This window comes from Microcaecilia unicolor, chromosome 3 (genome assembly GCF_901765095.1).
Source record: "Microcaecilia unicolor chromosome 3, aMicUni1.1, whole genome shotgun sequence".
Taxonomy (NCBI): domain Eukaryota; kingdom Metazoa; phylum Chordata; class Amphibia; order Gymnophiona; family Siphonopidae; genus Microcaecilia; species Microcaecilia unicolor.
Genome location: NC_044033.1, coordinates 516,984,215 through 517,009,069, shown reverse-complemented (window position 1 = coordinate 517,009,069; position 24,855 = coordinate 516,984,215). Strand labels below are relative to the sequence as shown.

Below are 24,855 nucleotides of genomic sequence, written 5' to 3'. Positions count from 1 at the left end.
ATTAAACTCTGGAATTCGTTGCCGGAGAAAGTGGTGAAGGCGGTTAGCTTAGCAGAGTTTAAAAAGGGGTTGGACGGCTTCCTGAAGGACAAGGCCATAGAATGTTATGAAATGGACGTAGGGAAAAATCCACTATTCCTGAGACAAGCAGTACCAAATGCTTTCCTCCGTGGATCTTGTTGGGTGATTGTGACCTGGATTGGCCCCTGTCGGAGACAGGGTGCTGGGCTAGATGGACCTTTGGTCTGTCCCAGTGTGGCGATGCTTATGTCTTATGTCAAACCTGAAAAAAAAATCCTAACTCAACATATATGTAGCAAACACACTTGCACTAATTCGTGTGATTCAAACAATATAAACCCTACCTAAAAAGAGGCAGGCACTACAAATATTACACAGGGCTCTAGGACTTGACAAAGTTCCTTAGGATCTAGGAGACGCACACACACATACACCCATAGCTCTGTCTCTGCTTCCCCCCAGCATGCACATACCTATAGATCTGTCAATCACCACTCCATATACCCTCCTGTGGCATAAACTCTTCCCCCCACCAGTAGCTGTCGCCCAATGATGACACTTCCAAACTGATTTCTAAATAGCCTTCTACAGCTTTTTATCTTCTCCATCTGCATATACTTCCCCAGCTCCTGCACCCCAGCACACTGACACCAATCTTTGCTCCCCCTCCCCCTTCCTCGCCCTCCAGTAGCACAGACACCCAGTTCGCAGTCCTCCTCCCCAGGGGTGTGCTGGTAAATTTTTAACAACAGGCTCTTTCTCTGGACGTAGCCAGCTCTGCAGTTGGAAGGGCCAGGGGTGGCCGGGTGGGGGTGGGGGGGAGCAACACTTGCCTCTCTCTCCTCCCTCCCTTCGTGCGGGCACGCTAGGCATACCTTTGCTGGTAGCCAATAAATGAACTGCCACCACTCCCAACGTCTTGCTCTGAGCAGCATGCTGGAACTTCTCTCACATGCTCGAGAAGTCCCAGCCTGCTGCTCTGAGCTGGAAACAAGGAGCGGGGAGCAGCAGCAGTCTACTTACTTGTCTGGCAGGGCTCAGCATCCCCACCAGCAAAGTAAAAGAAAATTCAGCAGGGGGCCCAAGTCCACATTTTGGGAGCCAGTTGTTAAAGTAGCCATGGAGGGCCCTACTTTAACAACCGGCTCCCAAAATTCTTAAAAACTTAACAACCGGCTCTTGCGAGCCTGTGAGAACCTGCTCCAGCACACCACTGCTCCTCCCCCTCTCTCCGGTAGCACAGATACCCAGTTTGTGCCCCCCCCCCCCCCCACCCCAGTAATACTAGAGAAACAGAAATGGAAATTAAAGATATCAGAGATGCACATTTCCCAAAGCTGACATGGTCCAGTTCATAAATATAAAGTAAAATATTTTTCTCTACCTTTGTAGTCTGAACGTTTTATTTTTCCATTCAATTTTGTCTTCTTCTTTTCTCCATTTTTCCTGACTTTTCAAGGCAGGGGCGTATCTGGAATCCGGCGGTAGGGGGGGCCAGAGCCAGAGAGGGGGGGGGGGGCACGTGCTGCGACGTCAGACTCCGAACTGGATTCAACGAAGCAGCACTGCAGCGTTACTTCCTTGCAGCATGGCCACGGAGGAAGACGAAATATGAAGACTGCGGGTCGGACCTCGGCTGGCGGGGGTTGGGGCCCCCCGCCAGCAAAAGTAAGCAGCGGGGGAGGGTTGACGGCGGGGAGGGGGGCCAGGGCGAAATCTGCGGGGGCCCAGGCCACGCAGTTTCAAGGTCTCCTAGTTGGCATTTCTTCTTTCTCGTTGTCTGCCATCCATCTTTCCTGTGTCCCTATCTGTCCTATCCAGTACCTCTCTTCTGTGTCCCTATCCCTATCTAAACCCCATGTTCAGTATCTGCCCTTTTAGGGTCTATCCCCTCACCTTAAATTCAGCATTGCCTCTCTGAGTCCCTATCCTTCCCCTCTGTGTTCCTGTTCCACCCCTTATTCACCATTGTCCTGTGTCCCTGTCTCTGTTTTTACTCCATGCCCAGCATCTCTGGTCTCTGTCCTATCACTCCCCTGCTCCCACTCATAGTCTAGCATAACTCCCTCCACCCCCAACCTACTACTACTACTACTTAGCATTTCTATAGCGCTGCCAGGGTTACGTAGCTCTGTACAAGTTTAAACACGGGGAGGGACTGTCCCTGCTCAAGAGAGCTTACAATCTAACAGTAACAGGCTACGTAGTCAGTGTAGGTAACAGGAATGGGGAAGGTGGTTAGGCGCCAAAAGCAAGGGAGAAGAGATGGGCCTTGAGTAAGGACTTGAAAATGGGCAGGGAGGGCGCATGGCGTATGGGCTCAGGAAATCTGTTCCAGAGTCCAGCACATTTTGCTCTAGACCCCACCCCCTTCCCCTCCCCAGGGTCCAGCAAATCTTCCTCCAGCCCCCTCCTCCTTCCCAGGGTCCAGCAGATCTTCCTCCACCCCCCTTCCTCTTCCCAGGGTCCAGCACATCTCCCTCCAGCCCCCTTCCCCTCCCATAGAGTCTAGCACATCTCCCTCCAGCCCCTCTTTCCCCATTCCTTCCCTTCTCCAAAGTCCAGCACATCTCCCATCAGCACCCCCGCCCCCATGGTCCAGCACATCTCCATGTCCGTCATTCCCACCCCTTCAAGTCCAGGGTCTCTCCCTCACCACACATGCCCTCTCCTCCTGGGGCCTCTAACTAACCTGTCCTGATGGCCGGCAGCACAGCCAGTGATTAAGGAACGCTGTTCTGTTCTGTCTCAGGGCCTTCCCACTGCTGGGTCCCACCTTCATGGAAGCAGGAAGTACGGGGCCCACTTCATGACTGAAAGTTGCTATTTTGAGGATTGTGGGACTTTAGCTGTTCAGTGTATCTCTGAAGACAGAAGTGTTCCATAGGCCCAGAGAAAGAAGACTGAATTCCCTCTTTATAAAAAAACGTAATAAAGAGAAAACAGGAAATTGCAGACCAAAAGCGCTGGGGAAAATTAATGAAGACTTCTTTAAAGGAAAGGATAATGAAGTATTTTGAATCCAACAGGATCCAGGATCTGAGACGGCATGGTTTTACTAAAGAGATATTGTGTTAGACAAATCTGATCAATTTCTTTGATTAGGCAACCAGGGAATTAGATCGATGCTACGAACCAGATGTAGTGTATTTGGCTTTCTGCACAGTTTATCATTCAGTCCGCTGCCAGAGTTTTGTAAATAAACTGAGCAATCGGGGATGGGCTCCGTGAACGATGAACTGATGTAGAAACTGAGCAGCAAACACAGGACAGTGGTAAGGAGAAGCCACTTGCAAGCCGAATATTTTTTGAACTGGTATGATGCTTTTGATAAGGCAGAATAAGCTCAAATAATCTTTCTTTCCTAATTAGCTCTCTGCACATAAATTTCATTTTATTTTAGAACAGCCCCTGCAAACCACGTTCACAGTATCATTATTATCTTGCTCCCCACTGTATTCCATACCTATAATTTCCCAACCGAAACCTTCCCTACTGCTTTTCATATACAGGATCCACAGTTCTACCCAATTTGCCTAATCTCGCTTGCTTTGTCCGCAACAGATCCTATGCTATACTATACATCCTATATAATAAAACGCACCTCCAACGTTCTGAAGCTGACTGCGTGGACATAAGCCTTGAGGCATTCGTGCGTCTGTATCCATCTCCTGAAATGACGACGTCTCCCATTTCCGGATGCGTCAGCAGCGACTGTGCCCAATCACAACATAGCAGCGCGAACCAACTCCGTCGCGTACCTGTGCTGACGGGGGAGCCCAACCCCCGACAGCCGAAGTCCTCTTCTCGGCTGCCGCGGCGCTGCTTGCTGAATGATCTGATCAAGTTTCTGTGCGTGCGTCTGACAACAGACGCATGCACAGAAGCTTGATCAGACCATTCAGCAAACAACGCCGGCGCAGACGAGAAGAGGACTTCGGCTGTCGGGGGTTGGGCTCCCCCGTCAGCACAGGTACGCGACGGAGTTGGCTCGCGCTGCTATTTTGTGATTGGGCACAGTCGCTGCTGACGCACCCGGAAGTGGGAGATGTCATCATTTCAGGAGATGGATACAGAAGCATGAATGCCTCAAAGCTTATGTCCACGCAGTCAGTTTGGAAAAGAGACGGATGAGGGGAAATATGATTGAAGGCTACAAAATCCTGAGTGGTGTATAACGAGTAGAAGTATATTGATTTTTTACTCGTTCTAAAAGTACAAAGACTTGGAGACATTTGAGGAAGTTACATGGAAATACTTTTAAAACAAATAGGAGGAAATATTTTTTCGCTGTGGAACTCTTTGTCGGAGGATGTGGTAACAGCACCTAGCGTATCTGGATTTAACAAAGATTTGGACAAATTCCTGGAGGAAAAGTCCATAGACTGCTATTGAGACAAACATGGGGAAGCCACTGCTTGCCCTGGGATTTGTAGCATGGAATGTTGCCACGATTTGGGTTTCTGTCAGATACTTGTGACTTGGATTGGCCACTGTTGGAAGTAGGATATTGGGTTAGATGGACCATTGGTCTGACCAGTATGGCTATTCTTATGTAGTACAAAAAACAGAAGAAACCAATCTTCGCAAGAAAAACAGCCAAAAAAGCAAAACAGCAAAGATGACTAACAAAACAAAAATAATAAAAAAAAATTAAAAACAAGAAAATATCAAATTTGTATTTTACAAATACATAAAAAAATAAAAAAAAAATATAAAAAGGACGACACTTGTTCATAAAAAATTAAAACACTTTATTAGTCAAAGGATAGCAGGGAGAAATGGACGCTGCTCTGACGGTTTATTCTTCACTTTGTTTTCAAGGATTACCTAAGGCTATAGTTCAGAAAGAAACACACATATTCCTTATACAATTGGATAGAGTTAAAAATCAACACACGGTGAGAAGACTCCTGACGCAGGCCTGCATAGCCGAAACACAGCTGTGTCGAGTCCATTTCTCCCTGCTATCCTTTGGCTAATAAAGTGTTTTAATTTTTTATGAACAAGTGTCGTCCTTTTTATTTTTTTTATTTTTTTATGTATTTGTATTTTTAAATTTAATTTGATATTTTCTTGTTTTTAATTTTTTTTTATTATTTTTGTTTTGTTAGTCATCTTCGCTGTTTTGCTTTTTTGGCTATTCTTATGTACCATAAAAAGGTAGTATATCAAATCTATGACCCTTTACCTTTTCTTATAAGGCGATAGTGTATTATATTGCTAATTTAAAGTAGGGGGAAGAGGGATATGATGTACAGAAATGTCACTTTGGCTGGCCTCCCCATTGCCACCCCAAATATGTTTGCTTAGAGATGCCACTGCAACCAAATGATCTCTATGTGCTCGTTGCTGAAAACAGCATTTTCAGAGCTCTGTTTGGCCTGAACCCCTTCCTGAGCTTACTGGCCCCAGATTCAGTTCACCCCCTTCTCCCAGTCACCTCTGTTTAGAGGTGGGAATTTATTTTTCCTTTGGAAGCGCCTCTGTGTCTGTTTTATGTTCAGGCAGGATGTAGCCGAACTCTGATCCCAGAGGAGCTTTTGTCCGCAAAGAAAGCAGACACCTTTTCTTCCCTTCCTGTTGAAGTTCTCTTATTTCTCTATAATTTAATTTAATTTTTTGTTACATTTGTACCCCACGCTTTCCCACTCATGTGCAGGCTCAATGCGGCTTACATGGGGCAATGGAGGGTTAAGTGACTTGCCCAGAGTCACAAGGAGCTGCCTGTGCCAGGATGTCAGACTCACAGAAACAGAAGCCTGCGCAGCCTTCTACATGGAATGTTGCGAGTGGAATAGCAACATTCCATGTAGAATCTCCAATAGTAGCAACAGAATCTCAATAGTAGCAACATTCCATGTAGAAATCGGCCCTTGCAGATCACCAATGTGGCCACGCAGGCTTCTGCTTCTGTGAGTCTGACGTCCTGCACGACGTCAGACTCACAGAAACAGAAGCCTGCGCAGCCTTCTACATGGAATGTTGCTAGTGGAATAGCAACATTCCATGTAGAATCTCCAATAGTAGCAACATTCCATGTAGAATCTCCAATAGTATCTATTTTATTTTTGTTACATTTGTACCCCACACTTTCCCACTCATGGCAGGCTCAATGCGGCTTACATGGGGCAATGGAGGGTTAAGTGACTTGCCCAGAGTCACAAGGAGCTGCCTGTGCCTGCAGTGGGAATCGAACCCAGTTCCCCAGGACCAAAGTCCACCACCCTAACCACTAGGCCACTCCTCCACTGTTGCTACTATTAGAGATTCTACATGGAATGCTGCTATTCTACTAGCAACATTCCATGTAGAAGTCGGCCCTTGCAGATCACCAATGTGGCCGCGCAGGCTTCTGCTTCTGTGAGTCTGACGTCCTGTACGTACGTGCAGGACGTCAGACTCACAGAAACAGAAGCCTGCGCAGCCTTCTGCATGGAATGTTGCTAGTGGAATAGCAACATTCCATGTAGAATCTCCAATAGTAGCAACATTCCATGTAGAATCTCGAATAGTATCTATTTTATTTTTGTTACATTTGTACCCCGCGCTTTCCCACTCATGGCTCAATGCGGCTTACATGGGGCAATGGAGGGTTAAGTGACTTGCCCAGAGTCACAAGGAGCTGCCTGTGCCTGAAGTGGGAATCGAACTCAGTTCCTCAGTTCCCCAGGACCAAAGTCCACCACCCTAACTCATCAGTGAAGTCCTTCTTATCTGTGTCCAGTTCTGCCAGCACCAGACTCCGTTCTTTTCCTTATTTCTTTATGTCTTATATACCATTCACAAGCCTGAAAGATATCAGAGCAGTGTACATTCAGTTCTTTCCACCTTGCTGCACAAAACACCTGGAATAAACTGCCTGAATCACTGTCAGGGGCATTTTCAAAAGAGAAGGGCGCCCATCTTCCGACACAAATCGGGAGATGGACGTCCTTCTCTCAGGGTCGCCCAAATCGGCATAATCAAAAAACGATTTTGGGCATCCTCAACTGCAATCCGTCGCGGGGATGACCAAAGTTCACGGGGGCGTGTCGGAGGTGTAGCGAAGGCGGTACTGGGGCATGCTTAAGAGATGGGCGTCCTCAACCGATAATGGAAAAAAAAGGGCGTCATTTGGTCGACTTTACTTGGTCCATTTATTTTCACGACCAAGCCTCAAAAAGGTGCCCAAACTGACCAGATGACCTCCCCTTACTCCCCCAGTGGTCACCAACCCCCTCCCACCCTAAAAAAAAATTAAAAATGTTTTGCCAGCCTCAAATGTCATACCCAGCTCCATGACAGCAGTATACAGGTCCCTGGAGCAGTTTTAGTGGGTGCAGTGCACTTCAGGCAGGCGGACCCAGGCCCATCCCCCCCTACCTGTTACACTTGTGCTGGTAAATGTGAACCCTTCAAAACCTACCCAAAACCCACTGTACCCACATGTTGGTGCCCCCCTTCACCCCTTAGGGCAATGGTAGTGGTGTACAGTTGTGGGGAGTGGGGTTGGGGGGCTCAGCATTGAAGGTAAGGGAGCTATGCACCTGGGAGCAATTTGTGAATCCACTGCAGTGACCCTAGGGTGCCCGGTTGGTGTCCTGGCATGCGAGGGAGACCAGTGCACTATGAATGCTGCCTCCTCCCACGACCAAATGCCTTGGATTTGGTCATTTTTGAGATGGTCTTCATCGGTTTCCATTATTGCCAAAAACCGGGGATGACCATCTCAACATTTAAGTCGACTATTTCTAAGGTTGACCTAAATGTTGAGATTTGGGCGTCCCCGACCGTATTATCGAAACGAAAAATGGACGCCTATCTTGTTTCGATAATAGCGGTTTCCCCCCGCCCCTTCGCCGGGACGTCCTTAGAGATGGGCGCCTTTAGAGATGGTCGTTCCCGTTTGATTATGCCCCTCCACATCAGGCTCCCTCTCTTCCCCTACTTGGCCTAAAAGCCCACTTTTCTGACACTACTTTTAAATATTAATGCTTTATTACTTTGTTCATACACGTGTTTTTTAAACCATTCCCATAAGAAACGAAAACCCCCTATCTTGTTTGTACTGCTTTTCTGACTTGAAGAGATTATAATCTCCATGGAACAAGGACCGTGTCATGTGTACAGTGCAATATAATTCTGGTAATGCTACAGAGATGAGAAATAATTGTAGCAATAACTATAACAGTGTTTTTCTCCTAAGATGTCAGGAAGTATTTCTTCACGGAGAGGGTGGTGGACGCTTGGAATGCCCTCCCGCGGGAGGTGGTGGAGATGAAAACGGTAACGGAATTCAAACATGCGTGGGATATGCATAGAGGAATCCTGTGCAGAAGGAATGGATCCTCAGAAGCTTAGCTGAAATTGGGTGGCGGAGCAGTTGGGGGGAAGAGGGGTTGGTGGTTGGGAGGCGAGGATAGGGGAGGGCAGACTTATAAGGTCTGTACCAGAGCCGGTGATGGGAGGCGGGACTGGTGGTTGGGAGGCGGGAAATACTGCTGGGCAGACTTGTATGGTCTGTGCCCTGAAAAGGACAGGTACAAATTCAAGGTAAGGTATACACATATGAGTTTGTCTTGGGCAGACTGGATGGACCATGCAGGTCTTTTTCTGCCGTCATCTACTATGTTACTATGAGTGAACATAATTAATTTGGGTTTCTCTCAAAGCTACTGTCTTGTGTTATTGTTTGTTTCTTCTTCTAGCCCATGTTTTCTTTTTTGGCTTAATTAAAAGCCTTTGAGGAACCAGGATCTAAACCTGGTTCTTAGTAAAGTGCTAACATGTTTGCCACCATGAAAGCAAACTGAAATTATTTTAGTAAAAATATGTGCGATTAACCTAACTTCAGATCTCCACCCTAAAAATAAGTTTTGAGAAGAAACAGTTGATTGGAGAATTGCAGCCTTTGCCTTTAGAAATTAATGAAATTATATTTTTATATATCCTTGATATAAATGAGCACTTAGTAAGGAAGTGAGAGGTTTAGTAGAGATCACGTCTCCTTCCTGGAATCCCACTTGTGCCGCTGAATGTCTGGTTGGTCTCAGTTCAGCTCACATCATAACCCAAAATGCATAATTCAGCACAAAGCCACCTCATTCCAGGTTCTGAGATCAAAACACAAGTAGGTTAGCAGCAGCGTGTTTCTTCTAGCAAAAAAGGTGCCGGTACTCAAATGCTAGGCCACCCTTCAGGGGTGGGATAATCACTGAGGGACCCACCCCACAATAGTCAGACCCCCTGCAACCAGTCACAGAATCTATGACAAGGCAGAATCGGTGTGTAGAGCCTGGGCTCTTTCATTAAAACTTGGGGACCATGGGTCAATTTTAGCAGACAATGGAAAAGCTGCCGGTACTCAGTACCCCCAAGTACCCCCTCAAAAAAAGCCCTGGTTAGCAGTCTATAATACCACAGGGAGATGGCACATCTTAATGGCATGGCATAACAACAAGGACACTTTCACCATAGTAACATAGTAGATGACGGCAGAAAAGACCTGCACGGTCCATCCAGTCTGCCCAACAAGACAACTCATGTGTGCTACTTTTGTGTATACCCTACTTTGATTTGTACCTGTGCTCTTCAGGGCACAGACCGTATAAGTCTGCCCAGCACTAGCCCCGCCTCCCAACCACCAGCCCCGCCTCCCAACCACCGGCTCTGGCACAGACCATATAAGTCTGCCCAGCACTATCCCCGCCTCCCACCACCGGCTCTGGCACAGACCGTATAAGTCTGCCCAGCGCTATCCCTGCCTCCCAACTTCCAGTCCCGCCTCCCACTACCGGCTCTGCTATCCAATCTCGGTTAAGCTCCTGAGGATCCTTTTTAGTTCAAATATAGCTCAGGTCAACAATGACCGACAATTATTACTATTATAAAAGTCATTCAAAGGCCTATCTCCTGGATTCTAAAAAGCTCAGCCAAATGTGGGCTTCTGGTCAAATCCCCCTCTCCCCACCCCTGATCCAGAGATGAGGTCTGCCTACTGAATATTACTAGACTTCAAAATGTGTGTGTGTACCAAAGGAGCATACATAAAAAACAAGCATGCTCTTTCGCGCCTCAGTTTCAACGCTCTAATTCTCACTCTTCTGTCTGTTTCGAATGGGAGGGTAAGGATCTATGATGCTGGAACAGCAGCATCAACAGCAGACCACCAAATCGCCAGAGCATAGCAGTAGAATAAAAGCCTTATTGTACAAATACAGATAAAAGTAGGCCTCAGTGGCCATGTTTCGCCTTCAGGGCTGTGTCAGGGGGTATACTAGAGGGGAATACAGCAAAGCTTGGTTCTGCAGACATCCGGTTCCTGGACAAGACTTCAGATCTCCCCAATGAAGATCACAGTGAGGTCAGATGTAAGGTTTGCATCTTGCTTTGGAATGATGGTGAGCAGGTCAACAAATAGAAATAGAGTAGCAGAACACTAACCCTAGTGCTGATCAATACCCCAGCAATGAAGCATGGGAACAGATACAAAAAGCAATTTTATTTATTTATTATTTATAACATTTATACCCCACATTTTCCCGGCAGGCTCAATGTGGCTAACATCAGTCCATAAAGGCAATCGCCAGTCCGATAAACAAACAAATTAACTATATAGTAAGGTGACTAGGAAGGATCGTAATTACAAGGGTCGAGGGAAAAGAGGGGGAGGGTAATAGAGTCCATGAGGTCCATAAATTAGTTGTTTTATTGCATGAAACAGTTTATGGTTCAGAAGCTTCTGTTAAATAATTTCTCTTAACTGTGTACTGAAGTTAGCTTAAATAAATACCATAAATCTCCAAGTACACATTAGCAATTCAGCCTGTTTTTCTTTCTCTAGATTTTGGGCTGTCTATGAAGCAAACCCATCAGAGGTTAACATCACCATACGTCAACAAAGTGGAAACATCAACATCAATTATTTTTATTTTATTTATTTATTGCATTTGTATCCCACATTTTCCCACCTCTTTGCAGGCTCAATGTGGCTTACAATACATCATGAATGGTGGAAGTATAAAAGAGAATATACATTTAGTATTACATAGGATCTTGGTTAACATGATAATGATGAAACATGACAGTAGTGTGACAAGCAAATATTATAGGACAGTTCTGGATATATTTGTAGGAGCCAACAAAAAGAAAGTCCAAATCTCCCGTAAAATAAAATGAAAACCACAAAAAGAGCGGAAGATGAACAAAACAGACCAGAGAAGGACCATAGAGAGTAAGAGCACCAGAAAAGTTTATTGGGACTCTACACGGTCCGTGTTTCAGCCAACAGGCCTTTCTCAGGGGTCTTGAATTTGACGCTTACAGATGCACCTCCGAGAAACTCATGAAACGAAAAACAAAATACGCTGGTGATGTCTGGTAGCGGGTAAAAGCGTATATGCTAGTTTTGGTTCATCTTCCGCTCTTTTTGTGGTTTTCATTTTATATTCGTAGGGGTTCACATTTCTTGATCTTTGTGGTATGCCTTGTTAAAGAGATGGGTCTTCAGTAGTTTACGGAAGTTAGTTAATTCATAGATCGTTTTCAGGCTGCGAGGCAGCGCGTTCCAGAACTGTGTGCTCAAGTAGGAAAAGGTTGACGCATGCGTTAGTTTGTATTTTAGCCCTTGACAGTTGGGGAAGTGAAGATTGAGGAATGTGCGGGATGATTTTTTAGCATTCCTGGGTGGTAAGTCTATCAGGTCTGACATGTAGGCTGGGGCATCTCCGTGAATGATTTTGTGAACTAGGGTACATATTTTGAACATAATGCGTTCTTTAAGTGGGAGCCAGTGTAGTTTTTCTCGTAGGGGTTTCAGATAAGTACCTTCTCCATCTATGGTTATAACTGTTTTCCAATATCTTAACTTAATGAGCTGGATCCGTTCCTCGAAACGGAACTTTTCATTGCAGGTATAACCCTCTGTACAATGAAACAGAAAACTTTTGATATGGTAAGTGCACTTTTATGTTTAAATGTTTGCATGTCTGTTTGTGTTTCCCTTTGTCTCTGTCCTTTTCTAAGATTTGTCTGCGTGTCTATTTCTGTCTTTGTTTCTTCCTCTTTTCTTGCTCTCTGAAAACTTCAGAAAAAAAACCTGTCTTCACCAGCTCGATGCTTGCTTGCATTGGCTAGCTCTGCGTCCACTGCCGGGAGGAACGCATACCGCTGTCTTCTGGATCTGGGTTCTTCTGTATTGCACCTACTACCTAACTTTAAAACTCAAAAAAGAAAGAAATCTAACTACCTGAGACCCCTTTTATTGTCTGAGCTTCAGAGACGCTCTGTTCCTGTAAGGAAGACAATACTTTTATTCACCCTAGCTATCTTTCTCAAAATAAAAGGAATAATCAGGTGTTCAAGACAGCTTCCCTAACTCTGAGAAGTTCTGAGAGAAGAGAACATCTCTGTGGGTAAGTGACATTATTCTATTCTGAGCTTGGTAACTTAAAGATTGGGGTTTAAAAGAGGAATTGTAGGATATTGATAAACACAGTTTGAAGTAAAGAAAGAAAAGCAAGCAAATAATAGCTAATCTCCATAGCCTTTTCCCCTTGCGATAAGGAGAGAAGGGTGCAACTTACAGTTTATCATTTATTAAACTTGCTATGCCGCTTAGTTGCATGCAAATTAAAGTAGTTTCAATAAAAGAAATTTAAAACAGTAAAAGCAGAAAGGACCACTACTTGTAGATGGGACAGAATAAACTAACTATCCAGCTCATTTTCGAAAGTGATCGCCGGCCATCTTGCGACACAAATCGGGAGATGGCTGGCAATCTCCTGAACCCGGCGAAATCGGTATAATCGAAAGCCGATTTTGGCCGGGTTCAACTGCTTTCCGTCTCGGAGCCGGCGAAACATCAAAGGGGTGTGTCAGTAGGGTAGTGAAGGCGGAACGGGGGCGTGCTCACGAGATGGCCAGCTTCGCCTGATAATGGGGAAAAAAAAGCCAGGCTTGACGAGCATTTCGCCGGCTTTACTTGGTCCCTTTTTTTTCACGACCAAGCTTCAAAAAGGGGCCCCAACTGACCAAATGACCACCGGAGGGAATCGGGGATCACTTCTCCTTACTCCCCCAATGGTCACCAATCCCCTCCCACCCAAAAAAAAACCTTTTTTGCCAGCCTCAAATGTCATACCCAGTTCCCTGATAGCAGTATGCAAGTCCCTGGAGCAGTTTTTAGTAGGTGCAGTGCACTTCAGACAGGTGGACCCAGGCCCATCCCCCCCTACCTGTTCCACTTGTGGTGGTAAATGGGAGCCCTCCAAACCCACCCAAAACCCACTGTACCCACATGTGGGTGCCTCCCATTCACCCCTTAGGGCTATGGTAATGGTGTAGAGTTGTGGGAAGTGGGTTTTGGGGGGGATTTTGGGGGCTATGCACCTAGGAGCTATTTTTAATTTTTTTAAATTTTTTTAGAAGTGCCCCCTAGGGTGCCCGGCTGGTGTCCTGGCATGTCAGGGGGGGCAGTGCACTACAAATGCTGGCTCCTCCCATGACCAAATGCCTTGGATTTCGCCGGGTTTGAGATCGCCGGCATTTTTTTTCCATTATGGCCGAAAAACGATGCCGGCCATCCCAAACCCGGCGAAGTCTGACATTTGGCCGGGCCCAACCGTATTAGCGAAGAAAAAGATGGTGGACCATCTTTTTCGAAAATACAGTTGGCTCCGCCCACTTGCGGCGTCGGCGCCGTAGATGGCCGCCCATAGAGATGGCCAGCGCCTTTCGATTATGCCCCTCCACACTAATCAAACACAATTCCAATCATACAAGAAACATATCCAGAAACATCGAAACAAAATATCATAAATTCAAACAACTAAACCCATCCTTGACCTCTCACTGCAGAGTTGACCCAACCACTACACATACAAAGCATGCTGAAACAAGTGAGTTACAGGCTACAGGTTATGATTTATATACCACTGACACCAATTCGGTTCAAAGGGGCTTACAAGATCACAACATCCTCTTAATAAAAGTTAAAAAGAAACAAGAACTTAATCAGAAACGGCAAGAAAGTCTTTAAAAAGAGCAGATTTGAGCATCTTTCTAAAATGTGCATACTCTCAAATTATTCAAAAAACAAGTTACATAAGTACATAAGTAGTGCCATACTGGGAAAGACCAAAGGTCCATCTAGCCCAGCATCCTGTCACCGACAGTGGCTAATCCAGGTCAAGGGCACCTGGCACGCTCCCCAAACGTAAAGACATTCCAGACAAGTTATACCTAAAAATGCGGAATTTTTCCAAGTCCATTTAATAGCGGTCTATGGACTTGTCCTTTAGGAATCTATCTAACCCCTTTTTAAACTCCGTCAAGCTAACCGCCCGTACCACGTTCTCCGGCAACGAATTCCAGAGTCTAATTACACGTTGGGTGAAGAAAAATTTTCTCCGATTCGTTTTAAATTTACCACACTGTAGCTTCAACTCATGCCCTCTAGTCCTAGTATTTTTGGATAGCGTGAACAGTCGCTTCACATCCACCCGATCCATTCCACTCATTATTTTATACACTTCTATCATATCTCCCCTCACCCGTCTCTTCTCCAAGCTGAAAAGCCCTAGCCTTCTCAGCCTCTCTTCATAGGAAAGTCGTCCCATCCCCACTATCATTTTCGTCGCCCTTCGCTGTACCTTTTCCAATTCTACTATATCTTTTTTGAGATACGGAGACCAGTACTGAACACAATACTCCAGGTGCGGTCGCACCATGGAGCGATACAACGGCATTATAACATCCGCACACCTGGACTCCATACCCTTCCTAATAACACCCAACATTCTATTCGCTTTTCTAGCCGCAGCAGCACACTGAGCAGAAGGTTTCAGCGTATCATCGACGACGACACCCAGATCCCTTTCTTGATCCGTAACTCCTAACGGATGCAAATGACCGCCAAGTTTTGGAAGCTTGATGGGCAAGAAGCGTATCACAAACCCTGAATTTCTTAACTCCCTTAAGTGAAGGAAAGGGAAAAGGAGAACATTTATAGGAACTTAACTCTAAAATAAATAGTAAATACTCAGGACAGTCACCATGTAGGAAAGCGAATAGAATGTTGGGTATTATTAGGAAAGGTATGGAAAACAGGTGTGAGGATGTTATAATGCCATTGGATCGCTCCATGGTGCGACCGCACCTTGAGTATTGTGTTCAATTCTGGTCGCCGTATCTCAAGAAAGATTTAGTAGAATTGGAAAAGGTGCAGCGAAGGGCGACTAAAATGATAGCGGGGATGGGACGACTTCCCTATGAGGAAAGACTAAGGAAGTTACGGCTTTTCAGCTTGGAGAAGAGACGGCTGAGGGGAGACACGATAGAGGTATATAAAATAATGAGTGGAGTGGAACAGGTGGATGTGAAGCGTCTGTTCACGCTTTCCAAAAATACTAGGACTAGGGGGCATGCGATAAAACTACAGTGTCGTAAATTTAAAACAAATCGGAGAAAATCTGTCTTCACTCAATGCATAATTAAACTCTGGAATTCATTGTCAGAGAACGTGGTGAAGGCGGTTAACTTAGCAGAGTTTAAAAAGGGGTTAGATGGTTTCCTAAAGGACAAGTCCATAAACCACTACTAAATGGACTTCGGAAAAATCCACAATTCCAGGAATAACATGTATAGAATGTTTGTACGTTTTGGAAGCTTGCCAGGTGCCCTTGGCCTGGATTGGCCGCTGTCGTGGACCTGAAATTAGCAGGCGGGGACCTTTGGTCTTTTCCCAGTGTGGCATTACTTATGAAAAAGTGTACAATCAAATTTAAGCAATCTCCTGGCTTCCATGGGAAGCCAATGGAGGTCCATATAAAATTTCGAAATCCTATTATATTTACGGAAAGAGTAAATCAATCTGACTGCAGTATTTTGAATTGTCTGTAAGCGTTGAAGATTATACCTAGAAGTCCCTAAAAAAAAAAATCAAGTTACAGTAATCTAATTTTGACAAAAGTAAAGCTTGAACAAGTAGTCTAAATTGTTCATTATCCAAAAATTGTTTAATTCTTCTCAAATTCCTCATAAGAAAGAAGGAACTTTTAACCACAGAATTAACTTGAGGCTCTAATGAAAGTGAGCAATCTAAAAGCATTCCCAATATTTTAATAACAGGAGAAAAAGAACATTTAACTTGGTCAACAATAGTATGATCGATTAATGGATGAGGATTATTATCCAACAGCAAAAACTAAGCCGCACTAGCGACTGCCATGCACTAATGCCGACACACGGGGGGGGGGGGGGGGGGGGGGGGAAGTTAGTTTTCTCAGAATTTAATTTCAGTTTATAATTTAACATCCAAGTGCCATTTACAGACATACAACACTGAATAGATGTGGATATACAATCCAGCGAGTCTAAGATTGGAATAAGGATAGTGATATCATCCACATAGCTATGAATACAAAATCCTTTACCTCACAGTGCCCAACCTAATGTATATAAGAATACATTAAAAAGTGTTAGCAAAAGAGGCGACCCTTGTGGAACCCCACATGGGTTTGACCAACTCTCTGAACAAGCTCTTTCAAACTATGTATGATATGGTGGATAAAATCCCCTTAAACCAATTCTGTAAGGTATGTATGGAACTCGGAGCTCCGCCCTTGCTGCTTCCATGCTCCACCTATGTATACATCCTATTGAACGTGCATATGCCCTTATAGATTAGAGTTTAAGGTGCTTATGTGCATATGTGTTCTTTATCATGGTATTGACGCACGCATGGCATGCGGATCCACATGTGCCTAGTTATAGAATTGCTCTAAGTGCAAAGCCTGTGCATCAATGCAGGGGGCATCGTGCAAGTGCACCTGTACTACCTTGCTGAGGCATGGAATGATGGAACGTGACCCACAGCAGAAAAAATTAAAACATGCTGCCACTGAAGTGGTTCGGGTCAAATTTTCCTCCCCAAATAATATCCTCCCACAGGAAACCCCTGATCAAGCTTCCCTGCTGTGATCCTCTGAACAGTACCTCCACACAGGACCCTCCACACAGGACCCTCCACAATGATTCCTCCAGATCATACCTCTCACAACAGGAAACCCCAAGAGCTGGTCCTCCCCCCAAGAACTCCCCTGAGCTGAAGTGACTCCCAGTCACCATTTCAGGCACAGGCAGCTCCTTGTGACTCTGGGCAAGTCACTTAACCCTCCATTGCCCCATGTAAGCCACATTGAGCCTGCCATGAGTGGGAAAGCGCGGGGTACAAATGTAACAAAAATAAAATAGATACTATTGGAGATTCTACATGGAATGTTGCTACTATTGGAGATTCTACATGGAATGTTGCTATTCCACTAGCAACATTCCATGTAGAAGGCTGCGCAGGTTTCTGTTTCTGTGAGTCTGACGTCCTGCACGTACGTGCAGGACGTCAGACTCACAGAAGCAGAAGCCTGTGCGGCCACATTGGTGATCTGCAAGGGCCGACTTCTACATGGAATGTTGCTAGTGGAATAGCATCATTCCATGTAGAATCTCAAATAGTAGCAACAGTGGAGGAGTGGCCTAGTTAGGGTGGTGGACTATGGTCCTGGGGAACTGAGGAACTGAGTTCAATTCCCACTTCAGGCACAGGCAGCTCCTTGTGACTCTGGGCAAGTCACTTAACCCTCCATTGCCCCATGTAAGCCGTATTGAGCCTGCCATGAATGGGAAAGCGCAGGGTACAAATGTAACAAAAATAAAAAATAAATAAAAATAAATAATTGGACTTTCTTCCATCCCTGACTCTCCAAGGACCTGCCCAGGGGTTATCCTGGTAGTCTAGAGACCAGGATAGGAGTGGTCAGGGTTCAAAATGACAGCTATGAACCCTAGATACTGTCTCATTGTTCTATCACTAGGGAGCATCCTGCCATAATAAGGAGGGTTATAGGAAGGACTCAGGTATGGTGAGTTTGGGGGCTTCAGCTCGGGGGGGGGGGGGAGTCCCTGTGAGAAGCCAGCTCTGGGGTGGTTCCTGTTGGGCAGTCTGATCTAGAGGGTGGTTCACTATTGGAGTTCCTAATCAGGAATGCTGGGGGGTGGGTCCTGATAGTGGGAGTTTCCTGAGTGGAGGGTTGGAGAGATTTTCCTTCAGGGCCATGGCCACGATACTTGCCACCATGCTATTGGCAGTCATGAGAACTAACATGCAGTGACATCCCATGTGCTGGCTGCCAGTGCCAGGCATGCCCCATCTCCTCTCATGACCTTCCCACATCCTGACCCTGCTGAGGCTAAGCAACAAGCACTGGATTTTTACCATGCTGGCTGGTTTTATCATGCGGTAGCAGTTAGTGTGGGACTATTGCATACTTACCTGTGCAGCTTGGTAAACATCCCCCTAAATGGTTTTAAGACACACTAATGACCCAAATTAACACTAATGAGAGCACAGACCTAGCATCTCATAATACCACTGTGTGAAGATTCAAGTGACTCTAAATTGCCCAGTCATTGTCCACATACTCAGCTGCAAAGGTGATAAGGGAAAGGGGAAAGGGGATGGGACTTGATATACTGCCTTTCTGTGGTTGCAATCAAATTATGTGCAGGTACGTATACAATCAGTTCTCTGAGCTAGAAATCTGGTCATCAAAGTATTTCTAGATAACTATGATATGTAGTTTCTACATATTTTTTTTGCACTGTGTCTGCTCAGTTTTTACATTTCCTATGACATGTATTGATGCTAAAAGGTTTTTCGTTGATTCTTATTCATTTATGCGAAAATTCACAAAAATAAAAAGTGCAGTAGGAACGTTATAAATAGCAACTACCTCACTGGATACATTGTTACCTTCACTGTGTGACAGTACATATTATTGCTCCTACATGAACATATGTAGAAGTCTTATGTTATTTATTTATTTATTTGTTGCATTTGTACCCCACATTTTCCCACCTATTTGCAGGCTGAATGTGGCTTACATAGTACCGTCAAAGGCGTTTGCCCAGTCGGTGGATAACAAATACAAAGTTGTCTAGTGATCGTATGAGGTATAAGTGGAGAGTCGGAATGGATGAAGATTTTGTGTTGTCCTGTTCGATCATAGTCATGCTGTGTTGGTAGGTGAAGAGGGTTACGTGGGGGTCGTTGGGGTAGGCCTTTGTGAAGAGGTAGATTTTTAGTGATTTCCTGAAGTTCAAGTGGTCGTGGATTGTTTTCACAGCTTTTGGGAGCCCATTCCATAGTTGTGCGCTTATGTAGGAGAAGCCGGCTGCGTAAGTTGTTTTGCATTTCAGTCCTTTGCAATTTGGGTAGTGTAGGTTTAGGTAGCATCTTGACGATCTAACTTTGTTTCTTATTGGTAAGTCTATAAGGTCTGTCATGTATCCTGGGACTGCACCGTATATGATTTTGTGGACTAAGGTGCAGATTTTGAAAATGATCCGTTCTTTGATTAGGAGCCATTGCAACTTTTCTCGGAGGGGGTTGGCACTTTCGAAGCGTGTTATGCTGAATATCAGCCTCGCTGCTGTATTTTGGGCAGTCTGGAGTTTTTTTAAATGAGATTATCCAGCTTATAATCGAAAGAGAAAACGCCTATTTTGCGACCCAAATCGGGAGATGGGCGTCATTCTCCCGTGGGCGCCCAAATCGGTATAATCGAAAGCCGATTTTGGGCGTTTCCAACTGCAATCCGTCGCGGAAATGGGTAAAGTTGATGGGGGCGTGTCGGAGGCGTGGTGAAGGTGGAACTGGGGCGTGGTTATCGGCCAAGGAGAGATGGGCGTCTTTAGATGATAATTGAAAAAAAAGGCGTTTTTACTGCGATTTTGGGTCACTTTTTTTGGACCCTTTTTTTTCACGAACAGGTCCCAAAAAAGTGCCCCAACTGACCAGATGACCACTGGAGGGAATCCGGGATGACCTCCCCGTACTCCCCCAGTGGTCACTAACCCCCCCCCCCCCCACCACCACCACCAAAAAAAACCCACTTTACAAACTTTTTTTCCAGCCTCTATGCCAGCCTCAAATGCCGTACCCACCTCTATGACAGCAGAATGTATTCTATCCTGTGACAGCCTTTCCCTGGTTCTGATGTGGCTCTCGGGTGAGTTTGACACCTTTTCTGTTATGTGCACTGCAGAGTCACATCAGCAATGCATTGTGGTGGGTGTAGGGTATTGGGCTCCGTGATTCCAGTAGCTTGTGGCAAATGCTCACGATGTTAGTAGTTGGTAGGCTCTACTCCCATGCTGCTTTTCCCCCTGCTTACTGGGTCAGAGTGTGCCCTGTTTTGTTTCCGGTAGTCCATGAGGTAGTGGCCATTTTTGTAAGCCAGTTTTAGATCCCTTTCACGTGTTAGCCACGTTAGACAACTTAGTTCTGCCCTTGAATGTGGCTGAAAGAGGGCATTGTACAGCATTCTGCCAGCTCGGACCTACTGCTCATCTCAGTACCAGGGAGACTCATTGCCAGTGGTGCACAACCTCTGATCTGCAGTTAACTGTGAGTAAGCGTGCTTATTCCAATAAAGGATGTTTTCTGAGAGATTAGTCTTCAGGTGTCAACTGGTGTGCCAATGTTATATAGCAGCAACAAGTCCTAGAGGCCTGTGTGTATGCAGGTCCCTGGAGCACTTTTAGTGGGTACCACAGTGCACTTCAGCCAGGTGGACCCAGGCCCATCCCCCCCACCTACCTGTAACACTTGTGCTGGTAAATGGGAGGTCTCCAAAACCCACTGTACCCACATGTAGGTGCCCCCTTCACCCCTAAGAGCTATGGTAGTGTTGTAAATTTGTGGGTAGTGGGTTTTGGGGGAGGGGGTTGGGTGCTCAGCACCCGTGGTAAGGGAGCTATGCATGTGGGAGCGTTGTCTGAAGTCCACCGCACTGACCTCTAGGGTGCCCAGTTGGTGTCCTGGCATGTCAGGGGGGCGAGTGTACTACAAATCGTGGCCCCTCCCACGACCAAATGGCTCGGATTAGGACATTTTTGAGCAGGGCATTTTTAGTTTCCATTATCGCTAAAAAAATCAAATGCCCAGCTGAAAAGCGTCCATTTTTTCGAAAATACGGTCTGTCCCGCCTCTTCACGTACCCATTTTCGGACATAGATGCCCATGGAGATAGGCGTTCGCGTTTGATTATGCCCCTCCACGTAGCCCAAAGTGATGGATGATGAACTGGAGGAGTCGTAGATATGTACATATTTCAGGATTGTAATAAGAAACATTTCATTAGTGGATAAGGCTGTACCCAATGCTCTTGGAAGGATAGAAAACCTCTTAAACCAAATGCTGACAGTACATATGGAATTACGGAGTTTGGATTAACTGCCTGTAGCAGAGTTCAGTAAAGTTTGCACAAAAGATAACTTCTTGGTGTGGCGAGTATTCCTTGAGACAGCGTGAAGTACCTACTTCAAGACTGAGGATACTCAGTCAGGGCAGAACCCAGCTTACCATTCTACAGCCTTCTGGGGTAGATATCCAAAATGATTTAACCGGCCAGAAACGGCTCTTGGCAGGTTAAATCGGCTTGCTCGGGGCTATCTGTTGATGTTCAATGGTACTTAACTGGTTCTTGCCAATGAATATCACCACTGACCACTAAACTCACAGCTGGTTGTTTTGTGGACATTGCGTGGGTGGAGTTGTCACCTATGCGATTAAGGGCAAATATTCACCACTTAACCGTCTAAGTTTAGAAGTCAAATTGAACCGCATAAAAGTCAGTCCTATCTTTAGGGCCCTTTTACAAAGGCGCATTAGGCTCTACGCATGAGACTACTGCCAGGCTACCGCCCCCCCCCCCCCCCCGGCAGTAATTTCAGATTTAGCGTGTGCCCATAACGCCTGGATGATTTATTTATTTATTTCCTCCCACACGTGCTGTTTCCGGCGGTAATTGGCAGTTGGAACAGGCCGACTGCTCACCGCGCATGAAGCGTGTGAGCCCTTACCGCTAGATCAATGGGTGGCGTTAAGGGCTCAGGCTGATTTTAGACATGCGCTGGTTTCAGTTTTACCGCATGCTCTTTTCCCGTCCCATTTTTTAAAAGCCCTTTTTTGCAGACGCAGTAAAAAACTGGCCCGGCACGTACCCAAAACATGCACCTACAGTGACGCAGGCCATTGTTTACCATGGCTTAGTAAAAGGACCCCTTTATGCGGGTGTCACTTATGTGCTTAAGTGCTGAATATTGCGCTTAACTGCATAAAAGTCACATAAACCTGGACATTCTTCGCCATTGTCTGGATATAGTCCAACATTAAATAGCTGGGAAAGCGCCGACAGTGACAGCTAAAAAAGACTCACCACTGCCTGCTGAATATTGATCCCCCAAGTGTTTTTGGTGCAATATTAAACAATCTGTTTTGTGTACTATTAGAAGTATTTTTGCTCACTTTAAACAGTGCCCCCGCTGTGTTTCTGGAGGTCCGTCAGTCTACACCTACTCCCACTATGGGCCCCATTTACTAAGCCATGGTAGGCTCCAGGGGCGTAGCCAGACATCGGCAGGAGGGGGGTCCAGAGCCCGAGGTGAGGGGGCACATTTTAGCCCTCCCGGCGCCACCGACCCTCCCGCCATTGCCGCCGCCACCCCCTGCCATTGCTGACCCCCCCGTCGACACCGACACTACCAACAACAACTTTGACCCCCCCCCTGCCGATGACCCTCTCAACCGCCCCTCCCGCCGCCAACCCTCCCCCCGCCGAGGTCCTCTTCTTACTTCTTTCTGTTTCTGATTCTGACATCCTGCACGTTGTATGTGCAGGACGTCAGACTCAGAAACAGAACGAAGGAAGAAGAGGACCTTGACTGGCGGAGGTCGGGGTCCCCCGCCAACAAAGATAGCAGACGGTGACGGCGGGTTGACGGCGGGTTGGCAGCGGGAGGGGGGTCAAGAGGGTCACCGGCAGGGGGGTCCAGGGCCAAATCCAGACCCCCATGGCCTCACGTAGCTATGCCCCTGGTAGGCACTACACATGCCCAACATGTGCCAAAATGAACTTTCCGCCCGACTACCGCGGTAATTTCATTTTTGGCATGCGTCCACTTTGCACGTCTGGAAAATATGTTTTATTTTCAGATGTGCCAAGTGGCATCTGATGTGCGTAGGTCCTTACCATGCAGATTCCTTACCATTAGGTCTACGGCAGGTGGTAAGGTCAGACACCCAAAATGGACGCAGGCAATTTTGATTTTGACGCACATCCATTTTTGTGAAACATTTTTAAAAAAAAGAGATTTTTGGTACGTGCACTGAAAAATATTTCAGCGCACGCCCAAAACCCACGTCTACACTATCGCAAGCCACTTTTTACCGCAGCTTAATAAAGGACCCCTTACCCAGGTTACTTAAACCCTTCAATACATTTCCACAAATAAAGCACCTTTGTACCTTGCATTCAACTTTCTATTACGTAAAAATGTAGTTTAACGTACAAACGTATGTATCAGCAGACCACGCGTCCTTTAAAATAATGCACACAGCATAACCTCAAGCGACCTAAAAAAATAAAATCTAAAAAAAAAGAATGAAAAGAAAATCTTTTGAACTCTACTGGTGTCTGAACCTCAAATTCCTTTTCATGCTGCTTTGACAGGCAACGTCTTTTGACGGAAAAATTAAGTGACTTCAGCTGCTGTCTTGTACGGAGGAAGATTATGCAAATAGACCCTTACCTTTTCGAGATGCTTCAAAGCTATCATAGAGATTTATCCTTTGGGTATCATACGTTAATGTCGTGTTTGGCAGCAAGGTTCGGTTTCTGTTGATGGTGTTCACTGCAAATCGGAATGCTAATTCTTCTGCTCCAAACGGTCCAGACTCTACGTATTCAAAAATACCCCCTGGGACAGGAAAAAAAGAAGAGAGGACCTCTATTAGTTAAAATATTGTTTCAATTAACTAAAAATGTACCAATATTTGTGACACAGACAGCGTTTTCAGCAGGTAAGTCTCTCTTCTCTACCCTCACTCTCCATTAAATTGCTCCATTTGCTTTTGCTGAAAATTGCAGGTTTTGGTCCGGTGCAAGAGTTCACAAGTGCAGAAGATGAAAAGTTAATACACACCCTGTATGAACTGAAAATTAAAAATCAAATCAAATAAAGGTTTTTTTTTTAAAGTAACAACAGTCTGGTTGCTATAAAGATCATGGGGAAATCTGGAATTTTTGCAGGTTTCTTTTTTAACTAACAATGATTTTGTTTTTGAGAACTCACACACACAAACACACACCTCCCTAATCTATCCCAACAAGGAAAGGGAATTCAATGCAATTCAAGTGAGGATGTATATACTGCAAATATTCCCTAAATAGAGTTTATTTATTTATTTCTTTATTTGCTGCATTTGTATCCCACATTTTCCCACCTCTTTGCAGGCTCAATGTGGCTTACACATCGCCATTATTGGAATGAGAAGTACAGAGTATTAATACAATTATAGTAACATAGTAGATGATGGCAGAAAAAGACCTGCATGGTCCATCCAGTCTGCCCAAGACAAACTCATATGTGTATACCTTACCTTGAATTTGTACCTGTCCTTTTCAGGGCACAGACCATATAAGTCTGCCCAGCAGTATTTCCCGCCTCCCAACCACCAGTCCCGCCTCCCATCACCGGCTCTGGTACAGACCGTATAAGTCTGCCCTCCCCTATCCTCGCCTCCCAACCACCACCCCCTCTTCCCCCCAACTGCTCCACCACCCAATTTCGGCTAAGCTTCTGAGGATCCATTTCTTCTGCACAGGATTCCTCTATGCATATCCCACGCATGTTTGAACTACATTATTATCGTTTTCATCAAACGTGCGTGGGATATGCATAGAGGAATCCTGTGCAGAAGAAATGGATCCTCAGAAGCTTAGCTGAAATTGG

General features: G+C 45.6%; 1 protein-coding gene across 1 annotated transcript in view; it reads right to left on the bottom strand.

Moving 5' to 3' along the window:
- The window catches only part of GRIK2 (glutamate ionotropic receptor kainate type subunit 2), a 989,144-nt gene extending 964,762 nt beyond the window's left edge, over window positions 1-24,382 (bottom strand). The window contains exons 1-2 of the mRNA XM_030195188.1: window positions 24,373-24,382; window positions 23,653-23,820 (exon numbers count right to left, since the gene is read on the bottom strand). Of these exons, the coding sequence (XP_030051048.1) occupies window positions 23,653-23,820; window positions 24,373-24,382 (178 nt within the window). The remainder of the gene's footprint in view (window positions 1-23,652; window positions 23,821-24,372) is intronic.
- Between the last annotated feature and the right edge of the window lie 473 nt (window positions 24,383-24,855).